This window comes from Abrus precatorius, unplaced genomic scaffold (genome assembly GCF_003935025.1).
Source record: "Abrus precatorius isolate BTA unplaced genomic scaffold, Abrus_2018 Scaffold10, whole genome shotgun sequence".
NCBI lineage: Eukaryota > Viridiplantae > Streptophyta > Magnoliopsida > Fabales > Fabaceae > Abrus > Abrus precatorius.
The window spans coordinates 1,260,678-1,281,682 of NW_020874292.1; the positions used below are offsets into that span (position 1 = coordinate 1,260,678).

The 21,005-nt window shown below is 32.5% G+C and overlaps 4 protein-coding genes across 9 annotated transcripts; 2 read left to right on the plus strand and 2 right to left on the minus strand.

Annotated features, from left to right (window-relative positions):
- The first annotated feature begins 387 nt into the window (after window positions 1–387).
- LOC113846991 (phosphatidylinositol transfer protein 3-like) lies at window positions 388–4,482 on the plus strand. 6 transcript variants are annotated; one of them, XM_027475803.1, is made up of 6 exons: window positions 388–526; window positions 1,758–1,853; window positions 1,982–2,158; window positions 2,502–2,600; window positions 2,803–3,045; window positions 3,959–4,385. In XM_027475803.1, exons 1-6 carry the CDS (start codon window positions 494–496, stop codon window positions 4,256–4,258), a joined length of 948 nt encoding a protein of 315 aa, XP_027331604.1. In that variant the 5' UTR covers window positions 388–493; the 3' UTR covers window positions 4,259–4,385. The 6 variants fall into 6 exon arrangements, with proteins under 6 accessions (XP_027331604.1, XP_027331634.1, XP_027331621.1 ...); XM_027475833.1 differs by having other exon boundaries at window positions 404–567; window positions 3,959–4,482; XM_027475820.1 differs by having other exon boundaries at window positions 404–545.
- Window positions 4,483–4,937: 455 nt separating this feature from the next.
- LOC113846985 (2,3-bisphosphoglycerate-dependent phosphoglycerate mutase-like) lies at window positions 4,938–8,717 on the minus strand. Its single transcript, XM_027475792.1, has 9 exons — window positions 8,621–8,717; window positions 7,782–8,055; window positions 7,375–7,598; window positions 6,937–7,055; window positions 6,682–6,838; window positions 6,265–6,366; window positions 6,061–6,180; window positions 5,120–5,177; window positions 4,938–5,043 (listed from the first exon to the last, which is right to left on the minus strand). The coding sequence occupies exons 2-8, from the start codon at window positions 8,050–8,052 to the stop codon at window positions 5,133–5,135; spliced, it is 1,038 nt and encodes a 345-aa protein (XP_027331593.1). The 5' UTR covers window positions 8,053–8,055; window positions 8,621–8,717; the 3' UTR covers window positions 4,938–5,043; window positions 5,120–5,132.
- Window positions 8,718–12,896: 4,179 nt separating this feature from the next.
- LOC113852566 (protein DOWNSTREAM OF FLC-like) lies at window positions 12,897–14,324 on the minus strand. The gene is made up of 2 exons (XM_027482880.1): window positions 14,061–14,324; window positions 12,897–13,533 (listed from the first exon to the last, which is right to left on the minus strand). The coding sequence occupies exons 1-2, from the start codon at window positions 14,215–14,217 to the stop codon at window positions 13,202–13,204; spliced, it is 489 nt and encodes a 162-aa protein (XP_027338681.1). The 5' UTR covers window positions 14,218–14,324; the 3' UTR covers window positions 12,897–13,201.
- A 5,274-nt stretch (window positions 14,325–19,598) lies between these two features.
- LOC113852663 (FCS-Like Zinc finger 5-like) lies at window positions 19,599–20,606 on the plus strand. The gene is made up of 2 exons (XM_027482997.1): window positions 19,599–20,022; window positions 20,200–20,606. The coding sequence occupies exons 1-2, from the start codon at window positions 19,694–19,696 to the stop codon at window positions 20,354–20,356; spliced, it is 486 nt and encodes a 161-aa protein (XP_027338798.1). The 5' UTR covers window positions 19,599–19,693; the 3' UTR covers window positions 20,357–20,606.
- The last annotated feature ends 399 nt before the right edge of the window (window positions 20,607–21,005 follow it).

Here is a 21,005-nt window from a genome sequence, read left to right on the forward strand (position 1 = left end):
AATTTTGTAATTAACTTATTTTTTAAATTGTTAAAATATTTATTATATATATTAATTACTTTTAAATATTATTTTAATTTTTTGAAATAGTCTAGTCACATAGTTTATGTTGTATTGTTAACATTCTTTTAAGGTGATCCTTAATATAAATAAACAAGTAAAGATGCATTTATTGTTAACTATTTTTGAAATGTATATATCACAATCTTAGTCAATTCTATAAATTTAAAGGTAAAATATACTTTGCTAATCATTTTGTAGGGTTTATATAGGGTATAAGACAACCAGATATACCCATACTGTTCTGAGCATTTCAACCCATAACTTTCAACTCACAAGACATCTATCATATGGTTGTGCCATTAATCACTCTCAATTCCAATAATACTAACTACTCATTTATTATCTTTTGTTTTCACATGCTGAACACTGATTGAATTGGGATCACATTAAGATCGGGTCGAGTTATGAATGTAACTGTGGAGGTGGCATAATGCATTTAAGGAGCAGAATCACTCTCCAAAATGTGAGGACGGAAGCACAAGGTTCACTGTTTATTGTTTTCTGGTATCCACTTTCTAAACATTGTATCGCTCTTAGCATTTTATTTCCATTTTTCTCTCTACTTCTTTCCTACAAGACATTTGGTTTGTATCTACCATCTCCATTTACATGCTTAGTAGTTGGGCTCTGTGCTTAGTTTAGTCTTCAATATTACGTTAATCTTGTCTTGTTTTTGGCCTAAGAACCCCACATAAGATGTATTTCAATTGTACTATGTATTGCTGTTGTTAGTTTGTTTTAGTTTAACTTTGATTTTCTTATTGGTTAAGTTTTTCATTCTGCGTGCCTTACGTTGCAAAGGGTATACGTTTACCTGTTAAAAACAAAGTACGAGCGAAATGTTGATAAAATGTTAAGATTCAGAAGTAATCTAAAATTGATTGTATCTAATATACTTGAATAGTATTGAACGACTTGTATCTGTGTATGCGTGTTTGATGTGGTTTTTTTTTTTCAGTTGTCAAATTTTTTATTTTGATTAAAAAATTGTATTATTTAACTATATAATCGCATATAATTTTTTAAAAATAGGTAAATAAACTGTTGGAAAACACGGTAGAGAGGAGAAAATGAAAGAAAAATCTATTATTGTCTGAAGGTGAGAGCATGCATGGAATGAATTGTGTATGGGGGAAGCTCATATACTACAAGACATCATCGAAGACTTAGCCCATAACCACTTCTAACAAATGAAACGAACTTGCTAACAAAATTGACCAAACTAACTACGGGTTAACCGCTAAACCACTAACTATGGTAATATGAACTAATTAACGGAAGTGGCTATAAAATGAATGCCATATTTCAGTAAGCAAACTATATCCCAAGAACCACTTTGATTCCTCAAAGTTTAGCTTCGTTGTTCCGAGGATGGCTTCCATTTCCTTAAAGGTAAACTTAGTAATGTTTATAGCTTGTAAGAGAAGCTGTAGAAACACACTTTTAATTAAAAACTACAAAAAGTATGATAGAAAATTATTGAATTATTAGTTAGAATTAATAAAATAAGTGTGGAACTAACGTAATTTTTAATAAATTTTAGTGTGTTAGATGGTTTGTGAGAAGCGTGTCTTTAGTTTGTAATTAAATAGGAATTTCAAAATGAGGTATAAAATGTAGCACTTCTTCATTCTTGGCTGTTGTTATTGCGATAAATTGGTACTGACATTGCAGTGTTCATTGTTAATTTTTAGAAAGTCTCTACAGTGAACACTATGAGTGAAGGTCTTCAAAAAACTGCTACCAACGGCCACGAGAAAATGTTAATATCACAAGAACAGCAGGCAATGGTAAGTCCAATTTATTTTGCATTCTTAGTATATTCAGAAAGGTACATATATTTTTGTTGCTTTTGAAAACATCACGTTACAATGTTTTGGGTAAAGGAAATAGACTATAATAATTTGGTTTTTTCCAGATCAGTGAGATGCGAAGGTTGATAGGGCCGTTATCAGATAGGGCATCTCTGTATTGTTCTGATGCAACCATCTTAAGATATTTAAGCTCGCGAAATTGGAATGTCAAGAAAGCAGCTCAAATGTTGAAACACAGCCTAAAATGGAGAAAAGAATGCAAACCTGAAGAGATCCGCTGGGTGAGTTACTGCATGTCTTCACTTTCTCTTATTATTACTTTCAAGGGTTTCGAGAGATCACATCTATTGATGCGGTCAAAGAAAAGCTTATATTGCATGTTGATATGTGTCATAGTTGTATAGCTGCTTCTGATGATGTTGACACATTGTTCAGCCATATTTACTTGCCTTGTTTTGGTGACGATATCTATTCAATATTCTCATTGAACCAGCAGTAATTGATTATGTTGACATACTGTTCGTGATCAACCGAATCTGGTCCATTATTGTCTCACTAGGAATGCGTGATTTGGTACTTTATTCTGTTAAATGTTGTTTGACGTGTATTTTTCATCAAATGCAGGAAGAGGTTATTAATGAAGCAGAGACAGGGGTAATGTATAGAACAAATTATTGTGACAAGTATGGGAGACCAGTGATCGTAATGAGACCTTGTCGCCAGGTGTCTTACGAAAATCGCATTTAATCTCTGTCATGTTTAATTTAATGAAGGTGTAATCATATAGAAGTCAGCCTCAGTGCTTGTAATGAGTGAAAATGGAAGAACTACCTTGTTCAGTTCAATTTTCAGTTGTAGAAAACACACTTGATCCATGTTCTTGTTTCATTTCTAATATCATTTGTGGCATTTATTTGTACTGCAGAACTCAAAGTCACTAAAAGGACAGATGAACTATTTTGTATACTGCATGGAGAATGCGATTTTGAATCTTCCAGCACACCAGGAGCAGGTGGTCTGGCTGATTGATTTCCACGGTTTCAATTTGTCACATGTATCATTCAAGGTGGCACGTGAAACTGCCCGAATACTACAAGAGCATTATCCAAAGCGCCTGGGTTTGGCAATACTCTACAATCCACCGGCAATCTTCCAACCATTCTTCGCGGTAAATAAATTAAAGGCCTTTCTACCACTTGTATATTCTTGATCATGTCTATATAATGTCCTGCTTTGCTACAGGGTACGTTTGGGTATAATATTTAGGATAATTTATACATTTACTTCGGTTACATATTTATAAATTAGTTTTTATATTTTAAAAAAATTAAATTTTAAAATATATTTGATTTCTTTTCTAAAATAGTTTTTTTTTAAATCAAATAAAATATATATTTGCACTATATTTTATTTTTAATAATAATTAAAAAAAGAAATCAAGCATGCTCTTAGTTTTTAAACTAATATTTTGTTATGTTTTAGTTTTTGTAATTTATGTTTTAATCTATGCTAATATAATGACTTTAGTGATGTAGTAGAACAAATTATAACAAAATACTTATGTAAGTACTAATACATAAATTTTTTTTAAGCTTTAAGGAGAAAGACTAATTCATAAACATGTCAGATATAATAACTAAATATGTATCTTGACTAATTATAATTTTAAAAGAAGTTGCATAATTTGAATTTAAGTATCCTAATTAAACATTTGTGCAATTTTTGTAAGGACAAAACCTATATTTTTAATATAATATATTAATTTTATAAGATTTTTTATTATATTTAAGATATGAAATTACATTATTATTTAAAGATGGGTAAGTATAATTTGGTCTCTAAAATTACACTGTTGTATTAATTTTGTCTGTAAAATTAGAATTTTATCTTTGAAATTTAAAATTTTGTTTAACGTTAGCCGTTTATGTTATTTTGCGATAATTTTTGCTAGTACATACTGTTGATCATTAAGTTGTGATGTTAGCTGCTATTTAAGAGTAATCAATAATAAAGAGTGAATATTGTTGCTAGTACATATTGTTGATCTTTAAATTGTAAAGTGAAAGAGTGAATTGCTGCAGATGGTAAAGCCCTTTTTAGAGTCTGAGACCTATAATAGAGTAAAGTTTGGTTACTCCGACGATCCCAACACAAAGAAGATTATGGAGGATTTGTTTAATATGGATAATCTTGAATCTGCATTTGGTGGGAATGGTGGCACAGGAGTTGACAAAATTAAATATGCTGAGAGAATGAAAGAGGAAGACAATAAGACACGTTCGTTCTGGACACGTGCAAACTCTCTGTCATCAGTCTCACAAAATGCAGATTCTGATGCTTCTAATGTCGAGAAAATAGACCGTTCCCCTGTTCCTAACTGATAAATACATCTTGGTTACTCAAAGGGACAGAAATGTCGTGGCATTGGAATGAGAAATACATGCCTAAATCTTTTTCACGAATTGTTTAGTCAACTGTAATGCCACAAGATGCTATGACATTCTAGTTAGAAACCTAGATAGATTCAAGACACCTAGTATCAGCTTCATGTATGATTTATGATGAGATCCTAATGGTTTGAAAAGCTTCGGAGCTTTAAAACAGGCATATGGAATGCATGCTAACCCATTGGCTTCTTATGTGATTGACAACATTTTTCCCCAAAAGCAGGTCTAAATTAAGTAATTTTAGTATGCTAAAAACAAATAGATAAAACCTGGTGCTGCAACTTGTGGCATCAATATTAGTTTTCGTATCATCATTGTATTGTATATGAAAGGAGGGAGAAAATGAGATGGGTTAGATAAGGGCAATCACAAATAAGTAGGATGTTTCCATGACAAAACTTTCAAAATATCCAATAAAAATCACATTATAACTAATTTACAATTATAATAACGGACCTGAACAAGTATTACAGGGCTTCCACATTTATAAGATGCCTCAACCACGGGCTTATGAAAACCATCACTCTCTCGCAGTGAGATAATTATACCTAAAAAATGGGAGCTTGTCTCCAAATATACTGTCTGAAAACTGTACTTAAACAATCCAATAGAACCTAAGTGCAAATATTCTTTGTACTTAAAAGAGTGATGCTAAGAGCATCTCCTCCGTTTGATTGTGATTCAACTGTGACGCTTCCGATTAAAGATAAATGTATCTCCTGAAACAATCAAAGATAACGGAATGTAACGTATTAAGAGAGAAGCAAGAGAAGAAAAGAAGAAATGGGTGGTTACCTAAAAATACATATCATTGGAACATCTCATCCAATTTCTGCCTGTAAAGAGCTAAACGCTGTGACAAAGTAAAGATGTCAGCGCCTTGCCAAATTAGTTAAAAAAGGAATGAACAATGGAACGTAATTTTAACATTATAATGGAGCATCAATCCAAATAGGAAATGATTAATGACTAATAACAGATCAACGCTGCCCGAAAGTTCCAACTTCATCCATACATGACACATATATTTCTAGTACTCACTATCAAAAGGCAGTCAGAAAAATGAGGAACGACTGTCACTTTTTTCTGGTTCGAAAGTAGTCTAGAAACTCAGATACAACTCACTTTGTTATCAAATTTTTGTACTTATTATTTTCAGTCACTATTACGGATTACCCATGCCAATCAGCCGCACTAGATGAAGACAAAGGAAAGATTTTAATCAAGAAAATCAATGGGTGACGATGCAAAAACTTTCTATCAGGATTTGATTTATCATTTATCTATGGAATTCTTAGAAAGATGAAGCCAACAATTTCTCCTAGGAAGAAAAGGGGATTCAATTCAAACTATTAGCCATCAATAATGAAATTCAATTCATATCTATCTTGTAGGTTTTCCCAGTATAAGATCCCCACCTTCAGTCTTATACCTAGTTGTTGAGTTCAAGGAGATTAGCAAAGAGAGTTTCTTAGTTAAACAATAAGAACACATCAATACAATCGTAATAACATAGCACATAACAATCCAATAACATAAAGACACAAAACAAATAATTTCACAAGCAGAACTATTTTGGTGTTCTATTCTTTCTATTGCTAGAGGACTGCAAGCGCCATTGGCCATTGCAGTGTTCCAGACAAACAATATCTATTCTTAAATCAAAACTTCTATAATTCATTAAAACCAAGCATCCTAAAAGGGATGAAATATAAAAGCTGATATAAACTGCATACCTTAGTATAGGCATAAACTCCAGCTTCAGAAGGTCCTATGGGACTACCCCTCCTAATGAATCTTCCCTCTTTGAAAATATAAAGCATGGGAATTCCAGTTGATAGTTCCAAACTAATGACCTGATGAAAGGTGAAAGGAAAAGAAAATGACTATATGTCATGAGTGAATTGAAGAACCACAATAATTCTGAATACTACAGTCACCTCTTGGGAAGTTAATTTGTCGAGATACATGATAATGGATCTCAATGAATTACCATGGGCTGCAATCATAACATTCTTTCCTGATAAAAGTTGAGGTTCAATCTGCAAGATTGATGTCAATGGGATCAGTCTCTTGTCAGTTTAATATGATCACGATCACTTCAACCATACCAGAAATTTGGCCTTATATCAAGCTACATACATACTTCCTCCACAGAAACATATAGCAAATATATAACTGAACTATTAAGGCAGAGCTAAGTTGAGAGGAACATCTAGTTTAAGGATTCACCACATTTGCTGGAAAACATAAACATCAAACTTAATGCAGAAAAATGAGGGGAGGGGGGGGGGGTATGTAATTCTGCTAATCATAATTTTTTTTAAAAATGAAACAAAAACTAAATTTCCACCTACTTGGTCTTTGAAATAGGCAACCGCTCTTTGAGCACACATTTCCAAACTTTCACCATTTGGAGGAGGAATGTCATAACTCCGTCGCCACTCATGGACTTGTTCTTTCCCATATCTGTCTGCTGTTTCTTGCTTATTGAGGCCTTGTAGTTCTCCATACCTGAAAAGACAACAATTATAATATGCCAATCATTTTATGTTATTCATAACATTCTACAGCAGAAATTGAAAACACCGGAAAAAGAAAAAGATCATTACATTCTTTCATTTAGTTGCCAAGCTGATATGACAGGAATGGACTGCTTTTTTGTGTCTTCACTATAAACTTGACTCCATGACCTTGCCTGTTGACTCTCATCGTGCATAATGATAGGGACCTGCAGGGAAGTTGATTGTTAATATTTAGAAAATGACATTTGAATACTATGTTGCAGCAGATAAAAATATTTATTTGAATGATGTATATGTTTAGTACGCTACTAAGTTCATAGTCAGCTATAAAAACGGCAAAACCTGTCAATTTTGCCATTAACTAATTTTCTGCATTACGGTGCAAGACTGCTAGTATCTTTTCAATTAAGCACCACTGATTTGGAGTATGGCAGGCTTACTACTATGCTCTAAGCTTTCTAAGGAAAAAATAGCTACATATTGTGTCACTTTTGACACCTTAAGATAATTATCCATTCATCTTACCTTTCTACGACGATGTTGGGTCATGGCAAGCATAGCTGTCATTTGTGCACGAATCAAAGCAGATGTAAATATGACATCAACAGGAATGCTGCTAATTCTTTTTCCAGCTTCAATTGCCTCATCTATACCCTTCTTGCTTAGCGGGACATCAACACAACCCGTGAATAAATTCTTTTCATTCCATAACGACTCACCATGTCGAATAAGGATCAAAGATGCTTCATCTGAGTTGGAACATATTGAACAGCTGTTAGACAAAATCCTTAACAACTTGAACTTCTTGAAGGTTGTTGCCACCTCAAACTTTGGTGAATCCAACTTCAAGAAGCAATCAACATGGACACGTTTGGCAAAGAAGGAAGTCCAGCAACAAATATAATTGACAGACTGAGTAGAGTTTATCTTACTTGATTTCTTGTAAGTGTCTCCGGTGTTTCTTCTTGAAGGGGATGACACTGGATCAACCACTGATGTTTGGGAAGCTGAAGATTGACTTACACTACAATTCCTCTGGCCAGAGTGATTACTTTCTCTCCTTGACAAGCCATTACTACTGATAAAATCCTTTGCCACCAATCTTACTGAAGTTTTGCTAAGCTTTTGGTGATGATTAGACTTATTCAAATAAGAACAGGACTGCAAAGTGCCAATACTCCGGTGATATACTTCAGCAGCCATTATCTGAAAGGTTGAAAACAAACAACGGAGTAAGACAAAACAACTTAATGTTGCCAATTCAAGATCAAGGCGCCAAAGCCAGGTTGCTGTGGTGCACAATAGATGCGGGTAGAATGAAGGTTTAGTTAGTATCATGATGCACCCTCAAAAGTTTGAATAAAGGAAACAAGAAAACAAACGCACACTTGCTTGCTTAGAAGAATGTTCAATGCCAGATACAAAAACTCTACCTAAAATCACAATCTAAAACTTCATTGGAAAATTAAAATTCTGCCCGGCATTCAAACATCCCGTATTTATTTAAAAAAGGTTTCAAATAAAGATATTGCCGATCTATAAAAGGAAGAAACAGTGAAACAATAGAAAGCCCACATAGAACTTAGATACGTATATTTAAAAAAAAAAACGAAAAAATGAATTTTTATTAATTTGAAAAAAGTACTAAGTCGAAAACCATGAAAACAAATGGAATCAGCATACCCCAGATGCAAACAATCAACGAAAAAAGCGAGAGAGGAAGATAATATAATGCTGTGAATAGAGAAAATGGGGAGGAGCATGTATTTACCCGGTTTTGTATAGGCGTGTCGAGGAAAACGATGTGGAGGCAATGATAAAGTGTGGAAAGTGAGTTTATTTCGAGAGAATGTAATGAAGAAGTTGAGTGGAACAAAGAAGAGAAAGAAACAGGGTCGATTTTGGAGAGGGAAAGGTAGTTGTAATTGTCAAATTGTCACGAGTCTCAACTGGCATGAATTGACAAGCAGGTCAATGGGGAAATAGAAATGGGTTTGGTGGTGTCCGAAAAGTGGCATATATTGTAGGACAAGAAATCCAAGTCCAAAGGAGCTGCGTACATTTTTACTTTTTTGTTTGTTCTTGTTTTTCTCTGCCATTCTATTTTTTAAAGATTGTTCAAACTGTAGTAATACATTGGATGATAATGTCAAAGAATTTTATGCTTACAATAGGCCCCTTTTTCAAATCTCTTTCCCTCTGTGTCAATGGTGAGTGAATTTGATTTTTTTAAAATACTCCTTGAGTGGATAGTAAAAAAAGCACGTGTTATTTGAATTATATTTTAATAAATTAATTCAATTGATTAAAAGTGTAATTCATTTATCTGGCCTATTTTCCATGGGAAAGCATTTTGATTAATAAAATATTATAAGAGCACTATTACACTAGTTAAAAAAATAATAAATAAAAAATTATTGCAAGTTACTTTAAAATTATGATAAAGTGTATTAAAAATATTTTTAATAAAAAATTAATTTTAATTAACATGTGTCTAAATACACATAATAAAAAATTTGGTATAATAAGGTTTTATTAAAAAATCTCATGATATTATTGAATTTAAGATATCAATAATACTAACTGCTATGTTTTTAATAAAAAAAATTATTATTTTTTATTATATGCCTTTAGTTACGCATTATAAAATTGTATATATATTTATATGATTATTCTAATGCATAAAAATGGTGGTGATTATTTCAATGCACATTAAGCTTGTTTAGTTTTGCGTATATTTAATTTATTCATGTATTTATTTTTATATTTTTTGCTGAAAGTCTGCATGGAGTTATTATTTGTTTGTGTCTCATTGCACAAAGAAAAGAAAAATAAAATAAAAATCCCAAACCTCCTCTAGTCCCTCTTGTTCTGTCCCACTTCATTTTGTTTTGTTGTACCAAGATATACTAAAAAGGAAATTAGGAAACACCTAAAAAGGCCTTCAGAGTGTGAAAATTAACATCACCACCAAACACCATCACCGGACACGTTTTTAGGTCTACCCAAAGTACTTTGAAGGCCAAACTCGCCACCAACCCTTTCATTTACTTTTTCAATTCAACAACACTGAGATGAAGGCCTTGGAAGTTGAAGTTTTCAAAGCCCATAAAATAACAGCGATCACAACCACCACCTCACATTGCTTCCTATGGCTGCAAAGGAATATGCTCTCACATCATTTGATGCACTAAATTTTTAAATAATTAATATATAATATTTTTTTTATATTTATTTAAAGTTTACCTTGATTTTTATCTCAATTGTGTCCCTTTAAAATCATTAAATCCTTTATTAAATTTTATCATAAATATTCAATGATGAACAATTACAATTTACAAATATAAAAAAATATTGAATATTTCTAAAATTTTACAAATCGTCTTATAAGTAGGATTATATATATAATTAGCATTGTCTTGTAAAAGACACTGGAAAGAGTAAAACTTTTCTCTTTTTATGAAAATACTCTTTTAATAATAGTAGAAGACAAACTCCATTGTGAATTATAGTATAAGAATAACCATATGAGCGTTCAATTTTCACAACTATGAAATCGGTGTCTTTGGTCAACCACTCACCTCTTTCTATTCTATTCAATTTTATCGCCCTCTCTTATTCAAGTGGGTTCATCAAAAGCCAAATGAATTCACATAAGAAAATAGTTGTGTTAACGGGAAACAAAATTGGATAAATGTATGTGTATCAAACCGTGGACAATGATGGAGCCATGTCTGAACAGTTTAAACAGGGATGCATACCAGTATAGTGGTAATATATTATTGGGTTGCTCAGCATTCCCATGCACGTTTACTTTGAGTGAGAACTCAATAAACTATTGAAGAAGAAAATTTGTGTATAGTCTCGAAACACTGATGCTGAGCAATACGCAATTTTTTAAGTCCATGTTTAAATAAGTTGATATTTAATAAGCATGGATAAATTTTCAGTTAATTAAGTTGATCTGTAAATCAGTTTGTATATATGTTCTTTCAAATTTTGCTTTATTGTTATTTTATATTTTATTTTTTAATGAATTAAACGGGTTAGCCATGAACCAGTAAATTTAACTCGCTTATAACATATGGATTATGCAAACCTATCCATACCGGCCTATAATTAAACATGTCACACACAAACCCATAAACTTGTCATTTTTTGTGAGTCAATTCCTATCTCGAAGTCCAATAAAATTCAAATTAGTTATCACTTTTTGAAATCTCTTTTTATGGACGTATCTAAGGAGCATTCGTGGGCCTCTTCTGATGAATAATGGGCTAACTTACAGTCTTTTACCCATCTCATATAAGATTCTAATGGGCTTAGTGGTTACATACTTTGTTCGACTCTTTCTTTATTATTATATGCTAAGAAAATATTGAACAGACTTTTAAAACTAAATCTTTTGTTGTTTGTTGTTAGTGGTTGCTAGTTACTGAAATACTAGCAGGCGTCGCAAGCTTTTATTCTCCGGATTATTTATTTATACATGGATTTTTAAAATTAATATACCAAAATATGGTATTTTTAAAAAATTTGTGAAAATAAGAAATTCAAAAATAGTCATTAAAATTTTTAGTGTAGGTGTTGATAAAACAACGAAAATTTATGAAGTTTCAAAAATAATCACTAGTGGTTTTTCTAAAAAATATATTAAAAAATTATAAAAGTCAACTTGCTCGTGACAATTTTTTTTTTTGAACTCCAATGGCAATTTACAAAATTAATAAAAGATTTAAAGTACCAAAAAAACACCATTGTCAAATTTTGACCCGTATTTTAATAATTATTCTCAAAACATTTTTTTTTTTTGGTAATTTTATCTTTTTTTTTCCCATATATATATATATATATATATATACCATGTGACCAACACGCCCAATGAATGATACAATGGTTGATGGGATCCAAATTGCAAAAAAGCGAATCTAATACAATCATTTATTTCAATACGGTACTACTCAACCTATACCTAAGCTCATGTTCCAAAGGTAGTTCCGTAATACTTACGCCTTTCAGTTTTAAATCATCATCTGACATATAATATACCAAAAGAAATTAACGTATTAAAATTTATGGGAGACATAATACAAATTATATTTATCTTAAGAAGTATTTTAATACTTATCAAATAGTTACTTGATTGCCTAAAAAGTAATATATAACATTTTCTTTTTGGGCCATAAAGTAATATATCGATTCCCACTCCAGCCCAGGACAACGATTTAACAGAATGGTTCGCTTATCCTAAGTGTGTTTATAATCGAGAAAGCCGAAATTAAAAAATCATTGAATTTTAACTTTAAAATAGTCACTTCAATTTAGTTTTTAAATTTTATTCATAAAATCAAACTAGGTCACATACACGCTTCTAATTTAATAATATATTGATAATTTTTTTATTTTGTTGATACATTCACATAAGCATGACTTGATGATGTACTTAAAAAATAAGCGAGAATAATTTAAAAATCCTCAAAATTCTGAATAACTAAGAGCTTAGGTTTTCCTTGAATAAAATTTCGAATTCGAAAATATTGTGTAAGAAAAAGATAACGTTAATGAGAGGTGAGTTTTGTGTTAAATGAATTCATTTAGCTTGACTTAAATTAGTTTAAATTGAAAATAAATTTTTGAATATTGAGGGTCTAAAACAAATGTAACATACCCCATGGACATCCTCAAATGACACAAAACAACGATCCCATTTGCTGATATTAACAATCCCCATTCAGAGATGTTGAATTTTTTAACTAACTAGTGTGTATATCGTAAGCTAATTTGTTATTTACGTCTGTCGACAACGACGTCATTAACTTCTAGCCGAAATTGATAATGATTTGATCAGGAAAAGAAAAGGTAAAATTCCATTTGATTTTAAAATAATCCATTAGGCCAAACTGAACCCAATTAAAATCCAAGTAATTCGAAATCAAATCAGACCAACAACATATGGCAATCTTCAACAGCCACCAAGGGCTATTAGCAAAGGCCAAGAGTAAAAAGGAACTCGCTCACTCAGATTATTGATTTATTTCACATTTGTGCCCAACTATAATCTTCAAGTAAAGAAAGCCAATCCAAGAGTGACCCTTTCTTACAATTCACTCTCGACGAAAACAAAATCCCTCTTCAAAATACGCAGATATAGATAAAAGAATAGTTTATTACAAGACACAAAATATACTCCATCCTCAAGTCTAAGACAGATCTTGATGTAATAACATATAATTCAGCAGGGTCCATTAGCATTAACATATAGCATAAATTGAAAATGTCGAGATAACACTCCACATCAAGATTGAATTAAATAGACATTAGAAACCCAAATACAAAAGCAGATACACTCTGATTAATTCTCATTATCGAACTCCTGGTATTGCCTGAGGATATCTGCACAGCCCGAAGCAACCTCCTCCGACATGAAGCCCATAGCATTGACGAACCTATCATCTGAGGCAATGCCATTGTAACGTGTAAGAATAACCCGTGCTTGGTCACGCCCTGGAGTGGCTTCCGTACACTGAGAGTGATGACTGTCTACAAGCTTGGCATCACACACTTCATCTGCGTGATCCTCATTCACCCAAATCTTGTATGATCCTGTTCGGTCAGTCCACCCCTTCTTCGAGTATACAACCTCGTTCGTAACCCTGTTCTTGCATTGCAATTCAACCTCCGCACCTGCAAACAAGCATTAATCAAACAAAACTCGTTACATTACGTAGTAATAAGTAGCAACAAAAAAAAAACATAAGGGGTAACATAGTAACTAAAAACAACACTCACTCACTAGTCATATAAAAAAAAAAAAAAAACTTTTTAACATGATAACTGTAACAAATCACCAGCTAAAAAACAAAATTAAATTCTGGGACTTGGTTATCACATCCTTCAGACTGGATAATCTAATTTACAGCTACTTTTACCGCCAGATCTGACAGCCAGTAATACAAGAAGCTTGTAGCGAATAATGAAATTCGAAATGAAATACCCCATTTCCCTAAATTACAGTTTTTTTAAGTGTATAAGAATGAAATTGAATAAGAGTTAAACAAAATAAAGAGCACATGAAGGAAAAGCTCAAAACTTTTACATTCAAACAGAGATTGTGTTTAGGGAACAGATCTGAGGTTTGGTGTAGTATAAAATAAATAGTAGGCGTTTATTTTTAATTAAAAGAAATAAAGAGGAAAAGGGTTAGCAGTTACCAGCAATGTAGGTGGTGGCGGAGGTCTCAAAACCAGCACGGCAACGGTCACAGTAGACTTGACCCTTAACGCAAAAAGGGTTCTTGGCTGGGCGTATGGCTACAACCATCGCCGGAAGAACGCACATAGCCAACAATAAGACTACCCTCGAAGCCATGATGAGAATCACAGATAGAAGCAGCGGCAGAAGAAGAAAAAGAGAGTATGGTTGTGAATGAATGGGCACAGAGCAAATTGAAATTGAGGATTTCAATAAAAGGGAGAGTCTTAGTGTGAAGAAGCTGGAAAAATGAGGCATAAAGAAAAGAAAAGCGCGTGGTATATGTTCAGATGTATTGGAGAGCAGCGTAAAGGAAGGTGGAATCGCAGCTAGGAGGTGCCACGTGATTATGATGGAGTGTTATTGGGTTGATGGGGTGACGTGGAAGGGTGTAGAGAATAGGGAGCATAGAGGAAAAGAAGTGTGGCGGTGTTGGGTGATTATAGTATAATGTCTGCAGCTGGCGCTGTCGGTGCAGCATGTGACTATGCAAATGAACACAAGCTGTTGGGGCCTTTAGATGAGAGTGAAACTAATCAATCTATTAACCGCATCCCTCGCCGGAAATTTTGCTTTCACTCTTCTTTCACTTTTCGGAGAGTTGAGTAGCCTTCAATCAAAGTCCCTGGGATTGAATTATGGGAGTTGACATATTTTTTCTATTCAAGTTTTTCAAAATTTGATAATAAAATATCAACATTAATTTTAAGTAATTAAAAGTGCTGAGTTTTTAATTTAAAAATATTACATACAAAATATACAAATATAATAAATATTTAATAATAAACGTTATTTTTTGGTAAAAATAATAAAAAAGTTCTTTTGTGTGTTTAAAATTAATCCAATCTTAACATATTGCAATTAATTTTAGTGTCTTCTTGACTAGTGTCTTTATTAAAAAGTATTAAAAATCATGTTGAGAACGCATAGAAATCGTGATGGCTGTGCATTTAATTACATTTTTAATCAAAGCGTTATTCTTTTAATTTTTTTCATATGTTCATAGAATTTTTATTTTATTTTTTTGCCATCAGAACCTTTCGGCAAAGCAAAACCTTTTGTAGCTTGTAGCTTGGCCCAATTTAGCCACCATGGATGGGCAACATTGCATGGGCCTAATGGAATTGAAGTGTGTGCGCAATGGACCTGGTATGACGAAGTAAATGGCCCATCCATTGTAATGGACTTGAAGGGTATGCTCCATGGCCTAATGGACACACGTTTCGATGGGAAACACTCCAAATTATTATCATGTCAAGCCTGCAAGAATGAATTTCTAAATTTGAAAACAAAATTCATACCTTCAATCTTTTAATTTTTTTTTTAACATGGTCCTTCAACTATTATTTATTTTATTTAAATTCTCTGACCTTTTAAATGCATTTTAAATAGAATCGTTTTTTAACTAACTAAATTATGTTAATATATTTTTTTTCTACTAAATAATTGTGTCGTCTTTTACGTTGTTGTCTTCAGCCTTTTCTTTTGCTTTCTCCCTCCTCTACTCCCTTTTAGGTTCTATTCTGATTCACATTATTGGTTTGATTTGGATTGTGGTGATGAGTTTGATCTGCAGCTTGAATTATTGGTTCAAGGCGACACAGTTTTGGTCTGGCTTCGGTTTTAACTCTACAGTTGGTGTTATTGATTGGAGGTGACGGTGATGTGATGATTCGGTTCCAATGTTGCATGAAAGTTTGTGGATGCTATAATGGTGGGGTTGGATAGCTATTTTGGGTTGTGGTGTAACGACGTCGATTCAGAGTGATGGTGATTGGCAGTGGAATTGTCTTTGTGATATTATGGCTTCATGAAAAAAGTAGGGCCCAAATGAGAGGAAGAGGAGGAACGAGGAGATGGAGGAAGAAGAAGAATGCCGTAAAAAATATTCAACCAAAAATTACGAAAAAAAGATGTTAACGAAGTTGCCTTATCTTTTACTACTACTTCTAAATAATCCTTCGCTAACAAACTTATATGCATCTTTCTCTCTCTCTTTTCCCTTTTTTTCTGAAAATTTTAGTTTATTTAAAAATGTTAACCAATATTTGAAAGCTAGTGAACAAAGAGATTTTATTAAAAAAACCTAATACTGTATTTATTATAGTAATTTTTAATAAAAAATATTAAATTATTATTCTTTAACTATTTACTCTTGTAAATTTTTCATAACTCTCGAGTAATATTTTAAACGATCTTATTATCTTCAACTCTTAAAGTTAGATTTAAATATTTAAAATAATTAATGTTTATCAAATAATATTAAAAATATAATGCGTTTTCAATAAAATATCATTATTATTTAAATTATATTTTAATAAAATATTTACAAATAAAACTTTGCTAATTATTGTGTAGAAAGTGACATATTCGGGCTACGGTTAGGTTCGTCCTCTCGCCTTCCTGTGTGAGCTGGTTTTTATGTGTAGATTTGACGCCATGAAGAAGTGGACCATGGATCAAAAGGAGAGAAACTGAGAAGGTTAAAGGCATGGGGAGGATTAGGATTCCTTCGTGTTACATGATTCTATGTCCTGTGTTTTTGTATTTTTGTTTAAGCGAATAATTATTCGCTTAAATAAAAATATAAAAATATATAGTCATGTTTGCTTAAAAAAATTGAGAAAATCTCAATTCGCATGAGTTTACCATAATTAATTATATTCCCAGAAGTAGTATGTTATTTGCAATACTTGCTAATCATTGCCATTTGATCGAGTCTCAACAAATATGTATAATTGAAATATGCGCCTGTCATCCAAAACATATAGTGCTTCATAGGGGGTTTTAGTCTTGAGGAGCATACGGCAGACTTGTTTCTCCAAGTTTTATATTGAATCTTAAAAAAAAAACCTAAACTTATTAGTTAAACATTTATTCTACAAATTCTTATCATAGAAAAAATTATAACATAAGATTAATTATAAAATTTATTAAAATAAATTTAAAAAGCTGAATAATAATTTTTTTTATATTTTTTTCCCTTAAGTTGTTCCAAAACGTTTCAAAACTTATACTATAACTATCCACCCAAACAATAAACTAGCAACCTGAAGAAAGCAACATATATGTAACTTCCTATAAGATTTCTTTCGTGGATGAAAGTTAACGGTGATGACATGGGAATGAGGTGATGCAGTGGCAGCTGGAGGAGGATATTTAAGGTAAAGGAGGCTTGTGGTGGAGTGTGATTTGTTTCTCAACATATTCACTTGCTTGGTGTGCGTTCTGCGACTATAACTCCTAACACGAATATGCATTTGTGGGGTTTGGGAATTTGGAAAGTGGCGTTTCATGCAAGGTAATGGTCACCTTCCATGGTTGATCGTTTGGTTTGTGGATTATCCGGCTAGCTAGTTGGTGTCACTACTTCCATTATTGAGTGAAATTATCTTTCATGCTCAGAGAGAATTAATATACAACCGGTCATTCATCTTTCTTGACCATTCAATTATTTCACGGTGCATGGTATAAAAAGCCAATAATTAAAGGACATTTGTATTTCAACTTTTTGAAAGATGAAAATTTGATCTCAAGAACGAGAAGAAAAAGTGGTGTGGGAATACTTTTTTGGGTCATGATGTAAAAAAAGAATGTGGTATACTAGCACTGCACACCCTAAAAGTGAAAATGGAGGTGCATGAACCCCCCAACATCAATGGTGCCATTTTCTAATGGAGGTACTATCCAAATCGAACAAGGCAGCCACACGAGGGGAGCACTTCTAGTTGTAGCCCTTTGGGTTGGCTGTTGGCTGTCCTCCAAGAGCAACATTTACATTGCATTTTCTTCCTCTCTATTGACAAAATAAGCTTTCCATTCATTTTAAATGATTGATATATACTTTTAAACTAATCTGAATTATATATTTATAAAAAATAAAAGTTGATTTTATAACTTTAAAACAAATAATCTCTCCAAGGTTACGTTCTCTGCCAAATTCTATATATTTATAATTCTCTGTTTTACAATAATAACAACAAAAATAACGAATTACATCGTATTGTTGACAACGCAATGTCCCCACTATATCATATTTTGTTAGAATATTGGTCAGTGCTTCCAGCTGAGGGAGAAATCACTTCTTTCTCCCACCCTTTCTCTTTCTCAAGACGGCATCCTTTCGAGTGTCTCTTTTCCTTACAGTGATATAGTGCTGATCTTTTTGTGAAACAAGTTTAATATTTAAATATTTAATATATATATATATATATATATATATTAAAAGAGATATAAAAAATTATCTCTCTTGAGCTGTATACAACATTTTTCGTTAAACAAATGTAGCACAATCCTTGGTGTCAATTAAATTAATTTTAATATTAAAATTTGACAATATATGTAATATTATAGACAATTATTTATATTTTTTTAATTTTTTATGAACACACATCTTAAAAATATATTTCAACTATAAATAAAACACCTGAAAGTGTCTTTAATGGTAATTAAAGAAATTCTCTAATCAAGCCAAGCCCGTATACAATCAAGTTAATATACTGTTCATATGCGCCATTATTTTTTAATGTAAAATAATAATTGAAGCAATATATTGAACAATGATTTAATAAAATAATATTTTAAATTTTAATAAATAAAGGCTATGACATAAGAAACAAACTCAATATTTAACCATTAATATATATTTCTTTTGGCCATTTTATAATAAATGTAAAATTTTAGATATATTAAATTTTCATTCTTATTTTATTATAAAAAATATATTAACAAATCACCAACTCATTTCTCATGCAAGTAGATGCATTTAGTTATTTAATATACATCTCACCAATAAAACTATTTAATAGTATAAGTATTTTTTAAATAAATATAAAATTATAATATAAAATTATTTTTTAATAATCCTAATAAAGTAATAATGTTCCTTATAAAAAAGAAAGATATATATTTTTGGTAATAGTTAAATGAAAATATCACAATCAAAGTTTAGCTATAACTATTCATAGCTCTTAACCCTTGGGCCGAGATTAACATTTTTACTAAAACATATATTTAAAAAAAGTTGAAATAAAATTAGAAAGAAGTAATTTAACGAGTCATAATGAATTAAATTTTAAATAAGAGTTGAATCGTAATTATCGGAAAAAAGAGGAGCATAAGTGATATTTGAAAGAGGAGGAGTTACTAAATGCAGTAGATTCCAAACTTTCCCGCAATGATGTGAACATTGGGTTGGCCAATGAGACTCCCCCAAAGTGACTTCTTTTTTGGAGACCCGAAAGTATCCCAAGTTCCCATTCCAATTGGCATTTTATAGGAAAATAAATAATATTAATACACCTCCAATAATCAAAATAAATGATGGTTAGTGAAAACGAAAGGTTGACGCCAGATTTTATTTCTCGTTAATCATGTACATCACTCTCATCGCAGAATCAACGGCTCAGATTCACTCCTCGGTTTTAGGTTCTTGTTTGTATTAATCTCCCCCCAAGCTCGCCGTTTTCTTCTCCACCCTTACCTACCTCTATGTAACCTTCTCCCACACTCTCTTCTCTTCCCTCTCACACTTCACAGCATAAATAAAATTGTTGTTGTTGAAGCACAAACAAAAAAGAAAAACAAGAAGACAATGATGTTAGGGAAAAGACCTCGTCCTCCCATGAAGAGAACCACAAGCATGTCAGAGATAACCTTCGATCTGAACACAACCTTGGACGATGATCCCAACAACTCCTTATTAAACCCGCATGGACCAGGAGGTTCCGATGGGCCTGGCCCATGGCCCAATCACCCCCCCGTTGGGTTCAACGGTTCAGATCAGAGTAGGGTTTTGGCCACTGTTTCGCCCAGAAACCATAGTAGACATTCCCCGGATTTGGCACACACCCCTGACTTCTTACGCGCTTGCTTTCTCTGCAAACGCCGTTTGGGACCCGGCCGTGACATCTACATGTACAGGTACTCTCTTCTTTTTTTTCCCTTGTTTTTATGCTAATTTTTTCTTAATCCTATGTTTCGTGTCACCTACGTGTATTGTGTATTTTGAATTGGTTGATGTTCAACACAAGCTTAATCAGCTACGCGCTTTTTATAAGGCTCTGTATTAATTGAAAATTTTAATATTGAAAATTGTAGGGGTGATAGTGCTTTCTGCAGTCTAGAATGCCGCGAAAAGCAAATGAAGCAGGACGAGAGCAAGGATAAGTGTTATGTGGCATTGAAGAAACAAGTTGTTGTTGCGCCTTCTGGGTCGCAAGTAACTACCAAAGGCGAAACCGTGGTTGCCTTGTAGTGGCAGCATCGCGAACAAGATTGATGCAATATCTATGCCCTTGTCCTTTCGTACCTTAATTAGTAAATATGTTCATATATATACTTAGGCTCTCTCTCTTTCTGGGATCTTTTTTCCTTTTTTATGGCTAAGTAATTTTCATAGTGGCGCTTTTTCGGAGAGTGGCTTTTTGCTTGTGAATGGGCAACGTGGGTCAGTATTTTTGAACTAGTACGCTGTAGTTATTTCCATGGGATTTTGAATCGGAAGTGAAAGAAACAAAATTTGTAACCCGTTTTGTTTTAGTATTTCATATTTCGCATCGTCGTTGTGGCTCAATTTACTGGGTATTGCCGTATTGGTAATAATGGGATCGAGAAGGCTTTACGGCGTCATTGTCACTACTCCACTGAGTTGGTATGTTTGTAACAGGTAAGTTGCGTAAGCTGTCCCCGAATTTGATATTCCAGTTCTTCGATTTTTAATTTATTCTTAGGGTTTCTCCAACTTACCACATTAGTCTAACTGGAATAAGCATATTTATTTTCACTTCAAACAAAACCCCCCTATTGATTTTCAATAATAATTTCGCATGACATGCTCAATCTACCGAATCTTTGTGCTGTCTATGTTATAACATTATTACGTATCGTAACAGTACTGGCAATTA